Source organism: Sorex araneus, chromosome 5 (assembly GCF_027595985.1).
Source record: "Sorex araneus isolate mSorAra2 chromosome 5, mSorAra2.pri, whole genome shotgun sequence".
Lineage (NCBI taxonomy): Eukaryota > Metazoa > Chordata > Mammalia > Eulipotyphla > Soricidae > Sorex > Sorex araneus.
In genome coordinates, this window is record NC_073306.1 from 137,972,219 (window position 1) to 137,983,894 (window position 11,676).

Here is an 11,676-nt window from a genome sequence, read left to right on the forward strand (position 1 = left end):
GGCTGGGGAGAGTGAGACATGCATGTGAGGACGCACGTCGCTTGTGGCCATCCCTGACGGGGCCTAGGCCTGCCACCCGGGAGCAACCATCTGTGGGGCGACCCAGGCTGCTGGTCTGTGTGGCCGTGCGCGGCTGTCTCTATGCATGTCTGTGTGACTGTGTGTCTGAGTGTAGCTGTGTGTCCGTGGGAGTGCCGTGTGTGTGCATGTAACGCTGTGTGTCTCTGTGTGTGTGCATAACTCTGTGCGTCTGTGTGTGTCTGCGTGTAACTGCGTGTCTGTGCGTGTCTGCATGTGTGTGTGACATCTAGGGAGTGGGCCCTGTCTCGGCCCTAGGGTGGGATGGGGTGTGTTGGAGGGTCTCTGGGGGTGGGGTGCTGTGGTCTGCAGTGGGGGATGACCCAGCTGACCAGGCCAGCTAGCCGGGGGCTGGGCTCAGATTCACCCTGAGAGGAGGGTACCCGCACTGGGGTAAACTGAGGCACGCCCAGGCGAGGCCCGAGGAGTTTCCTTCCTCCTCTGGCGGGGGTGAAGCGTCCTGCCAAGGGTCCCGTCGCACACTGGGGGCTTCCAGGGACGGGCCGGACCCTGGGGCTCCCGGGCACCGCGGGCTGGGCCGGGGTTGGTGCTGCCGGCCACAGGCCCCGGGTGCGGAGGGGCGGGGCGGCCCGAGGGTGCTGCAGCGGCCGGCGGGCAGCAGGGGGCGCTCGGCGCAAGGCTATGACGGGCGGCGCCGGTGGGGCGTGCGGGGCGGCCGCTGCCCTTGCACAGCCCGGCGCGGCCGCCAGGGGGCGCTGCAGCGCGGAGACCGGCCGGGACGCACCTGGAGCGCACCTGCCCGCCGCTCCGCGCAGGCCCCCGAGTCCCGCATGGAGGCGCCCCCACCCCCGGCCTGTGCGGGCTGCAGGATGTCCCCCCCGCTACTCCCAGCGGGTGCCCCGGCCAAGAACTGGGAGTCTGAGCAGTCCTGGGAGGCCTCTAGGAGGAGGAGGCTGGAGGGGTCGGGGTCTCGGGGACGCGGGCGCCTGGTCAGGGTCCGCGACCTCCCCTGCTGCTCCGGGGACAGTCTGCACCCGCTAGAGCAAAGGGCCCCAACCTCAGACCCAGCCCACCCATGCACACACTCACACACGCTCACCCTCACACACACACACAACTCACCCTCACACACTCACACATTCACACTCGTACATTTGCACACACACATTCTCACACACTCACACATTCACACACACTTGTACATTCGCACTCACACATTCTCACTTACACATTCACACTCACACACACATTCGCACACACTCACATTCACACTCATACACTTGTACATTTGCACACTCACACATTCTCACTCATACACATTTGCACTCACACACATTCACGCCCACATACATTCACATTTACTCTCACACACATTCACACACTCACAGACACACACACACTCACACGCAGTCTGAGTGTGTGTGGGGAGGTGCACGCGCACGAGGTCGTCCCTCGGCGGCCTGCCCGGCTGACCCCCTTCCTTCCCCGCCCCCTCCCACTTCCCCAGGCCCTGAGCTCCCATGGCCGCCCCCCTGCAGCCGGGACAGTGCTCATCAGCCTGAGGGCCACTGGCCCGCCACAGGTCAAAGAAGGGTCCGTGCAGTGAAGAATTCCTGAGGGCGGGCTATGAAGGAAGAAGGTTCTAGAAGGTTCTGGTGGCCAGGATGGGCCTTGAGGAATTCAGGCCCCGGGTGGCGTCCGGGGGCGTGGGGGTGTGGGGGAGCCCCCCCAGGCTGGCTGTCCCAGGGCTGCTCACCTGGCCTGACCAGCCCGGCCCGGATGCTCCCACTGACCAGGCGGCTGGAGGCAGAAGGTCCACAGAGCGTACAGGGGGGTTGTTGTTTTATTTGTCGCACAGTGCTCAGCAGGGCTCCCCTGACAGTGCTCGGGGGACTCTAGGTGGTGCCAAGACTGAACCAGGGTTGGTTGCGTGCCAGGCCAGAGCCTCATCCCGTCCTGCCTCTGCCCCCGGGCATCTGTGGGGCACGGAGAGCCCACCGCGGGGTGTTTGCTCTGACGTCCGCCCCTGCCCCGAGTCTGTGTCTATTGCTCAAAGGCCCCCGTCCTCGGGGACGTCGGGGCCAGTGGCCCGGAGGCTGGTGGCCCACATGACGTGGGGGCCTGTGGCCTGGGGGCTCCCGTCAGGGTCCATAGCCCGGGGGCTTGTGTCCCGAAAGACGTCGGGGCCCCTGGTCCGGGGGCTCCCGTCCTCCATGATGTTGGGGCTCCCGTTGGCGTTCGTGGCTGGGGGGCTCGTGTCTTGCCTGACTCTGGGTCCCCAGGCCGGGGGGCTTCCCAGCATCACAGCTTCCAGGCGGGCACTGAGCTCAAGGTGGTCCTGGCCCCCCGGGGGTTCGTCCTCAGGCCGCGGGGCGGGGGGCTCGGGCCCTGGGGAGAGACCTCTGAGGGGCTGCCCGGCCCCCGTGTCCCTCTGGCTCGGCTCCCTGGGGGGCTCCAGGCAGGCTCTGGGCAGGGGACTGCGGCCGGCCCTGCCTCGGTGCCCGGCCTGCACGCTGGGTCTGTCCAGTTGCCCCTGCCCGCCTCTGCCCTCCCGCCTGCCCCGCCTCTGCCCGCCTGCCCCGCCTCTGCCTGCCTGCCACCCCCCCCCCCCCCCGCACAGGGCCACTCCGCCCGCTCTCGGCTCCCCAGAGACACAGGAGCCGCAGCACATGGGCTTGAAGCAGGGGAGGGGAGGGGAGAGGAGTGGGTGACACTGGCCTGCCCCCAGCCCAGGAAGGAAGGAGGGAGGGGGCGGGAGGGGGAGGGCAGGAGGGAGGGAGGGGCGGGAGGGGGAGGAGGGGAGGGAGGGAGGGGGAGGAGGGGAGGCAGTCCCGGCCCCCTGCTGCAGCCTCACCTGCGCCCTTGAGCTCGCTGGGGTCCCTCCTGCTGTCCCCAGTCCCTGCGTCTGCCCTGCACCCGGCCGGCCCCGGGCTGGAGACCGTCCTGCTCTCGTGGCCCGTGCACGTGTCCTCGGGGGGGCCCGGGCTGGGGACTGTCCGGCCTGCATCGCCCTCGGTTTGTTTTTCCACTGTTGGAGTATCCTGAGGATCCCTGGGGTCGTGGGGGTCGCAGGGGTCGTGGGGGTCGCTGTACACTGTGGGGTGGGGGGAGGCAGAGGCGGAGGGTGGGGGGTGCCTGGCCACACCCCCAGCAAGTTTGTGGGACAAGGACAGGCTCCAGGGCTGGGCAGGTCAGCCCCTCGCACCCGGGCACAGAGGGCTCCTAACAGAGGCGGGGCGGGAGGGGCACAGCAGCTGGGTCTCCCCCCACCCAAGCAAAGTACGTGCAGGCTGCCCCACTCCTCCAGCAGTGCTCAGGGCTGGAGTCCCCGGGGACCACACAGTGCCAGGGCTGAGCCTGGGGTCTCACGTGTCTGTGTAACTCTGTGTGTCTGTGTGTGTCTGTATGTGACTGTGTGTCTGTGTGTCTGTATGTGACTGTGTGTCTGTGTGTGTGACTGTGTCTGTGTGTCTGTATGTGACCGTGTGTCTGTGTGTGTAACTTTGTGTCTGTGTGTCTGTATGTGACTGTGTGTCTGTGTGTGTAACTTTGTGTCTGTGTGTGTCTGTAACTCTGTGTGTCCGTGTGTCTGTGTCTATGTGACTGTGTGTTCGTGTGCGTGCCCGTGCGTGTGCATGTGACTCTGTGTGTCAGCTCGCAGGACTGCCGCACTCGGGGCGCCCCAGCTCCAGCCGTGCCCCTGCCCTGCCTTCCCAGGGTGCGGCCGGGCGGAGTCAGGTCTGTGTGGGTGGACGGGCAGCCAGACCCTCCGAAGGACGAAAGGCCCAACATGCTGGGCAAAGTTCCTGGCTCCACTGTTGGGGAAACTGAGGCTCTCTGACGGTCCCAGGGATCGTCCGGCTGGACAGTCGGCAACCCCTTCCCTGTCAGCACAGCGCGGGCTGGCCTTGCTGGGGGACCCCGACCCCGGGGGGGCCCTGGGAAAAAGCTGTTCCTGAGGCCTAAGAAGTAGGACCAGGGCAGAGCCATAGCGGGGAGGGCGTCTGCCTTGCACACGGCCGACCCGGGTTCGATTCCCAGCATCCCACAGGGTCCCCTGAGCACCGCCAGGAGTGACCCCTGAGTGCAGAGCCAGGAGTGACCCCTGTGCATCGCCGGGTGTGACCCAAAAAGGAAAAAAAAAGGAAGTGGGCCCAAATAGTGTGTGTCAGCACCAACAAGCTTCTGCAACAAGCCCCTGTGACACCTGTGACACCCTGTGACACCTGTGACACCTGTGACGCCCTATGACACCTGTGACACCTGTGACCCCTGTGACACCTGTGACACCTGCGACACCTGTGACGCCCTGTGACACGTGTGACACCTGTGACACCCGTGACGCCTGTGACACCTGTGATACCCTGTGACGCCCTGTGACGCCTGTGATACCTGTGACGCCTGTGACACCCTGTGACACCTGTAACGCCTGTGACCCCTGTGACGCCCTGTGACGCCCTGTGACACCTGTGACACCTGTGACACCTGTGACGCCCTGTGACACCCTGTGACACCTGTGACACCTGTGACACCCTGTGACACCTGTGACACCTGTGACACCCTGTGTCGTCCTGTGACACCTGTGACACTGTGATGCCTGTGTCGCCCTGTGACACCCTGTGACACCCTGTGACACCTGTGACACCTGTGACGCCCTGTGACACCCTGTGACACCTGTGACACCCTGTGTCGTCCTGTGACACCTGTGACACTGTGACGCCTGTGACGCCTGTGTCGCCCTGTGACACCCTGTGACACCCTGTGACACCTGTGACGCCCTGTGACGCCCTGTGACACCTGTGACACCTGTGACCCCTGTGACTCCTGTGACACCTGCGACACCTGTGACGCCCTGTGACACGTGTGACACCTGTGACACCCGTGACGCCTGTGACACCTGTGATACCCTGTGACGCCCTGTGACGCCTGTGATACCTGTGACGCCTGTGACACCCTGTGACACCTGTAACGCCTGTGACCCCTGTGATGCCCTGTGACGCCCTGTGACACCTGTGACACCTGTGACACCCTGTGACACCTGTGACACCTGTGACACCCTGTGACACCTGTGACACCTGTGACACCCTGTGTCGTCCTGTGACACCTGTGACACTGTGATGCCTGTGTCGCCCTGTGACACCCTGTGACACCCTGTGACACCTGTGACACCTGTGACGCCCTGTGACACCCTGTGACACCTGTGACACCCTGTGTCGTCCTGTGACACCTGTGACACTGTGACGCCTGTGACACCCTGTGACACCCTGTGACACCTGTGACGCCCTGTGACACGTGTGACGCCCTGTGACACCGTGTGTCGTCCTGTGACACCTGTGACACTGTGACGCCTGTGTCGCCCTGTGACACCCTGTGACACCCTGTGACACCCTGTGACACCTGTGACACCCTGTGACACCTGTGACGCCCTGTGACACGTGTGACGCCCTGTGACACCCTGTGTCGTCCTGTGACACCTGTGACACTGTGACGCCTGTGTCGCCCTGTGACACCTGTGACACCTGTGACGCCCTGTGACACCCTGTGACACCTGTGACACCTGTGACACCCTGTGTCGTCCTGTGACACCTGTGACACTGTGACGCCTGTGACGCCTGTGTCGCCCTGTGACACCCTGTGACACCCTGTGACACCTGTGACGCCCTGTGACACCCTGTGACACCCTGTGACGCCCTGTGACACGTGTGACGCCCTATGACACCCTGTGTCGTCCTGTGACACCTGTGACACTGTGACGCCTGTGTCGCCCTGTGACACCCTGTGACACCCTGTGACACCTGTGACGCCCTGTGACACGTGTGACGCCCTGTGACACCCTGTGTCGTCCTGTGACACCTGTGACACTGTGACACCTGTGACGCCCTGTGACACCCTGTGACACCTGTGACACCCTGTGTCATCCTGTGACACCCTGTGACACCTGTGACGCCCTGTGGGAGCCAGGACTGAGTGGTCCCCACTTGGTGCCGTTGGAAAGGAGGTCTGGGCTGATGGGCCGAGGGACTCAGCACAGGCTCAGCCCAGCAGTGCTCCCGAGGGCGCGTGACTCACCGTACTGCACGGCCGCCGAGTCGTTCACCATGACGGTGCCGTCCCCGATCTGGATGTTTCTCGGGTTCTGGACCACAATGTGGCTGTGGGGGCCCCAGTGGTTGATGGTGTTGAACGTTTGCTTCTGGATGACGACCACGGGGGGCCGACTTCTCCCTCCAGCGTCGTCTGCAACACAACACCCCTCTCACACGGCCGCGCCACGGGGGGCTGGCCCGGACCCTCCCGGCTCTGTGTGTGGGGGGGTGCTGCCCGTGGGGTCGGGGCTCCTGCACTGTGCAGTGCCCACAGACCCCACCACCGCGTGCTGGGCCATCTGGGGGTCTGAGCCTCACGGCTCCCCTCTCCCGCTGCCCCCCACCCAGCCCTGACCCCCCCGGGCCCCCGTTAGGAGAGTGGCGGCCCCTGGTGCTCCGTTTGTAGGGGTGAGTCAGAGTCCCCCTGCAGGTGCCCAGGAGTCAGCTGCCCCGTGTAGTCACTCCCCACCTGCGGGGTGACTCTGCGGGGGCCCCCCATGCACGCAGGGGTGCGGCCGCCAAGCGAAGGGGGCTGGCACTTCCGGCCCGTCTGATGTCATTTCCCTGACTCTAGAGGAAGTGAGGGGCCCGCGGGCCCCCAAGCCACGCTGCAGTCCTGCTCCCCAGAGGAGGAAGGGCCGCGTGGCTCATGCAGGGGCGCGGCTACCTGGCTGGGCCAGCGCCCACGTGCCGGAGCCCGGGTCCTGGTGCAGGAGGCGCTGGGCCTGCATGCGGTGCAGCACGGGGTTCACGTCCTTCGCGCGGGCGCGGCCCAGGCCCTGGGCGATCAGCAGGGCCTTGCGGGGCCCCCCGGCCAGGAGCCTGCAGATGCTTCCCTCTGGGGGGGGGCACAGAGCTGTCACCCCGGTCGGCCTGAACCAGCCCCAGGCCCACCCGCGTCCCGCCCTGCACAGTCCTGGGGGCCGCGGGGGTGTCTCGTGCCCCGGCAGTTGGGGCCCCACCCCGGGGGCATCGCAGGGCCCAGGCGAGCACCCACGTACCTATGTCCGAGAGGCCCCCGGGTGGCTGGGGTCCGGGGCCTGGGGGCAGGGCCAGTGCGGGGCCTGGCGGGGACGCGGGAGGGGGAAGCGCAAGGCGGGTGCCGGCGCTGCAGCCCCGGGGCTGAGGGTCCGAAGGTCTCTGCGGCCCGGCTTCCTGTCCTGGGAAACGGGGACGGGGGGGGGTGTGTCAGCACCCTGTGGTGACCCCCGTGGGGGCTGCCAGTGCCATGACTGGCGGCTCGAGCCTCCCTGCCCCCCCGGCTGCCCAGGTCACAGCGAGAGGGACTGGCGGGGGGTCCCCATTACCCTGGCTGGATGTGGCCTGCACGGTGGGACCCCCGGGCCCCGAGACCCCCGCTAAGCCCCACAAGGCCGGGCCTGCCAGGACGACTCTGGACTCCGCCTTCATCCGGTACAGGACCTGGTTCAGCGTCTTCTTGGGCACCCGGCAGAGTCTGCAGAGCTGGACCGTCTTCAGGGGGCCCCCGGCCGCCCCCAGCGCCTGCAGGATCTTCCCCTCGAGCGCTGGAGAGAGGGGCAGAGACCGTCGGGGTCTGACGCCAGCCCTCGGGGTGGCCATGGAAACTTCCGGCTACGGGCCCGGGGCACGGCCTTCTTCCTGTCCGCTGCCTGGACGAACCCCCCAGGGCTGAGGGTGGGGGGAGCCTCGGGGGAGAGGGGGCAGCTGGATGGTGCCCTCTGAACCCCTCCTCCAGTGTCTGATCACCCCGGCTCCCAACTGGGCAGTGTGGTGTCGCTGGACGGGGCCCTGAGGAGTTGCCCATCCACAGAGGGAGTGAGCTTGTTCACCCCCAGAACAGGGGTGCAACCAGATGACCCCGGCAGTGCTCAGATACAGCATCCATGCCTCAGTTTCCCCACTGGCACTGAATGATTCTTGGCAGAAGTCCCCGGGGGCTGGGGGGCCTCCACACTATCCCAGGTCCGGGGCTCTGCTGGGGTGAGGGACAGCACTGGGTCACTGGGGCCGGACAGACGCGCAGGTGGTGACCGCCCCCCCCCCCCGCCGGACCCTGTTGCTGGGCTTCCCTGCCCCCTGCACCGTCCGCGTCTCTCTGCCAGGGCCCCCTGCCCGTTCCCCCCACTCTGCTGGGTCTGCCCCTGCTCCCGGGGTCCCCCGCCCCGCCCCCTGCCCAGACCCGCCTTTTGGCCGGCCGCGCCCTGGTTCAGCAGGGCACAGCCAGCCCTGGCATCTGAACGTGCTCTCTGGGGGGACACGGGAGCTGGAGCACATGGGGGTCCTCGGGGACACCCCACCCCACCCGAGGAGTCCTCGACCTAGTCCCGGGGGAAGTTCCGCCCCCAGCACCCCTGGGCAGAGAAGTGGGGGCTGGGGGCGCCCAGGCTAAGCGGGAGGGCGAGGCTGAGCTGCAGTCGGGGAGGGGGGCGGTGGCAGGGCCTGGAGCTGGGTCCCAGGCGCACACCCCATCCTGTACGCATCTCCAGGTCTGTCCCCAGCCTGACACCTCCCGGCCGCCCTGTGACCCCGTCTCTGAGTCCATCCGCAGCCCCCGCCGAGGGGACAGAACAGCCCAGCCTGGACCTGGGGCCCCACATGCTCCAGGAACAGGGGCCCTGTGATGTGTCAGGGTCAGGGGGTTCAGACCCACGTGTCACCGCACCCCAGGGGCCCCTGCGTGAGCAGTGGGTGTTACCAGCCCTGCGACACACCAGGGACCCGGGGCAGCAGGGGCCACGCCCCTTCCACTGGGAGACCCTCCCGGCCTCTTGCCACCCCCAGCCCGCCGCTGTCTGCGGGTCCCGTACCTGTGTTCGAGTCTGGGTCTGTGGGCGCTTGGGCCATGCTGGAAGCGGCTTCCTGCGGCCCGTGGGCCAGGCCGCGCCGGGCAGGGTGTCGTGTAAACGGGGCACTCCTGCTCTGGGTCCACCAGCTAGTGGCGGGGGAAGGAAAGCGAAACCTGGGTGCCAACTCCCCAGGAAACAAAATTGAAAGCAAAACCGATTTGCAGGTAGGGGGAGGGTGGGGCCAGAGGACCTTGACCAAGGGCTGGCCCTGCCTGGACACCCCCAGCCATGGGTGGCCCTCGGGGCGCGATTCCTCCCAGCCGTGCTCCGAGAGCAGCAGCCTTGGGACTCAGTTTCCTGGTCCTGTCCTGGGCATCCAGAGCGCAGGGAGGCGCTGTGCAGACACTGGCCACCAGGTGGCGCCCGTTCTCACCGGGGCTCGGTCCAACGCTCCCTGATGCTCCCCACGGGGGTGGTGGGGACCTGCCAGCCGCCCACCCTCCTCAGGACAGCCCGATCCCCACTGCCTCTGGCTCCCTGGAGCCAGCTCTCTCGATGCAGGTGCCCAGCGTTGCTTCTAGAAGGACCCGTGCTTCGCAGGGGAGCTGGTGCCCGTGGCTGGGCAGTGTGTGGCTGACCGCTCCTGTGCCCGTCACCTGCCCTCCTGCACCGGGATGCCTGAGGCCGCGCAGGCACGATGCAGTGCACGATGCAGTGCCCCTTCCAACAGAGCGGCCGTCACGCGGGCGGGGGAGAAGGTGATGGGGGAGGGAGGCTGCCGCCCCTGTGGCGGCTGGTGCGGAGTCCTGGGGTCTGGAACTGACGGATTCTCATCTCAGGGTGGGGGTGGTCTCGCCTGAAACACTCGCACGGTCTCGCGGTTCTCCAAAAGTCGGGCACTTTGACGATAAAGTTGCCTTTAACCCACAGATCAGTGACTTGCACGTCACAGATGCTTCTTTTTGTCGTTTGCTGAGCCGGTGGGGCCCAGAATGGCACACCTGGGTACCGGCACTGGCCCTTTCTAACCTGCTCTCGAGCCGTTTGTGCAGCACATGCCCCATTCGCAGGTTATGATGGCTGCTCGAGCTCCGGCCATCACATCTGCATCCCGCCCAGCAAGGAGGACTAAGGGGAAGGGGAGGAGGAATCTTCCCTGTAGGAACACCTGCACGGACCCTTCCCACCCCTGCGGTCTCATGGACGGACCCTCCCACCGTAAGGCAGAGCAAAGAGGGCGGACAGGTACTGTCCTGCTGCTCTGGGTCTGTCCTGTGACTCCAGGAAGGTGCAAGGGGCCCCAAGCCGTCCCTGATCAAAGCTGAGCTCTCAGGCGGTCCCCACACCTGCTGAGTCCCCGTCCCTGCTGGAGGAGGGCAGGGGCCCCTACTCCTTCACAAGAAACGTGGCCCCATATTCCTTCCGGACACGGGTCAGAGACGACGAGACTTTCTATGATGACGAGCCATCTGCAGCCCGGCCCAGCGCCTTCTCCTGGGAGACTTTCTGGAAACCACTGGAAGTCCCCGCCCGGCCAGAGGGTGACCACCTCAGCGTGGCCCGTCTCAGCATGTCTCTCCTTGCAATGGGACATAGATTAGCAAAACCCGACCTCCGGGCACAAGGCAGGCGGTGCGCTGCGGGCGGCTCCCTGGGCGCCCACCAGAGGGGGCCGGAGCAAAGGTCAGAGACCCAGCGGCAGGCTTGTCCAAAGGTGAGGGCGCAGGCACTGAGGGTGGAGGGCCAGGAAGGGAGGCCAAGTTCAGACCCTGAGGGACAAGGATGCTGCTGCCCTGACCCGCCCTTCCGTGAGGCCCCGCCCCATCTGGACGCCCCGCCCCTCCATCGATGCCCCGCCCCTTTTCGCGGTGCCCCGCCCCTTCCTGTGCCCCTCCCCCATGGTGCTCAGGGGTGTTCAAATCATCCCTTGAACCTCCATGATCCCCCGGGGCGGGGTGGGTCAAGAGGAAGCCCCCTCTCTTGTTTCTGGTTCCGCTTTGTAACCCGATGCAGAAGAGGTCACAGTGCTCAGTGGAGGGGTATACCCAGGCGACCTGGGGAGTCCAGCCCCCCACACTCCTGCTCACGGGCAGGCAGGGGTGTCAGAGGGCGAGCAGCCTCGTGTCCTGGGGTGGGGGACCGTCATTGCGGAGGCTGGAGAGAGCTCGGCCGAAGGGGTGGACCCTGTGACTGGGTGGAGCCAGCAGTGGCAGCCCCTCCCCATCCCAGTTAACATCTAAGTGTCATTTTTAATCACTGGGAGACTTTTCTGATCGTTAACTTCCAAAGTATGTGCCTACAGGAAAGTCGTTTCATTTCAGTTCCCCATAATCTCTCCCTCTCCGAGAGCCCGGCAAGCTACCGAGAGTATCCCGCCCGCTTGGCAGAGCCTGGCAAGCTCCCCGTGGCATATTCGATGTGCCAAAAACAGTAACAAGTCTCACAATGGAGACGTTACTGGTGCCCGCTCGAGCAAATCGATGAGCAACAGGATGACAGTGACAGTGCAGAATGGAAAGATGTCACCCACCTTCTCTTTACAAATGTGAGATTTGTATATGACTAAATGAAACAATGAATGAGCCTGACATAATGTCTGTTTTCCCAGAGTTTGGCTGAACACGACTGACTGACCCCCAGCTGCCACGTTTGGGAACTCACATATTTTCATAGGCTCTTGGGCTGGAGCAATAGCACAGCAGGTAGGGCATTTGCCTTGCACGCGACCTGGGTTCGATTCCAAGCATCTCATATGGTCCCCTGAGCACCTCCAGGAGTAATCC

The 11,676-nt window shown here is 65.6% G+C and overlaps 1 protein-coding gene across 1 annotated transcript; it reads right to left on the reverse strand.

Moving 5' to 3' along the window:
* Positions 1–2,089: 2,089 nt before the first annotated feature.
* ZBP1 (Z-DNA binding protein 1) lies at positions 2,090–8,951 on the reverse strand. The gene is made up of 7 exons (XM_004620202.2): positions 8,915–8,951; positions 7,433–7,651; positions 7,127–7,285; positions 6,793–6,963; positions 6,109–6,276; positions 2,894–3,133; positions 2,090–2,427 (listed from the first exon to the last, which is right to left on the reverse strand). The coding sequence occupies exons 1-7, from the start codon at positions 8,949–8,951 to the stop codon at positions 2,090–2,092; spliced, it is 1,332 nt and encodes a 443-aa protein (XP_004620259.2).
* Positions 8,952–11,676: the final 2,725 nt, after the last annotated feature.

What these genes read in the sequence shown, in the direction of transcription:
- ZBP1 (XM_004620202.2), bottom strand. Translation starts at nt 8,951, where the DNA reads ATGGCCCAAGCGCCCACAGACCCAGACTCGAACACAG. An exon ending in AGACCCAGACTCGAACACAG is followed by an intron (nt 7,652 to 8,914) that starts GTACGGGACCCG and finishes CCCTCTCTCCAG; the next exon opens with CGCTCGAGGGGAAGATCCTG. An exon ending in GCAGGCCACATCCAGCCAGG is followed by an intron (nt 7,286 to 7,432) that starts GTAATGGGGACC and finishes CCCGTTTCCCAG; the next exon opens with GACAGGAAGCCGGGCCGCAG.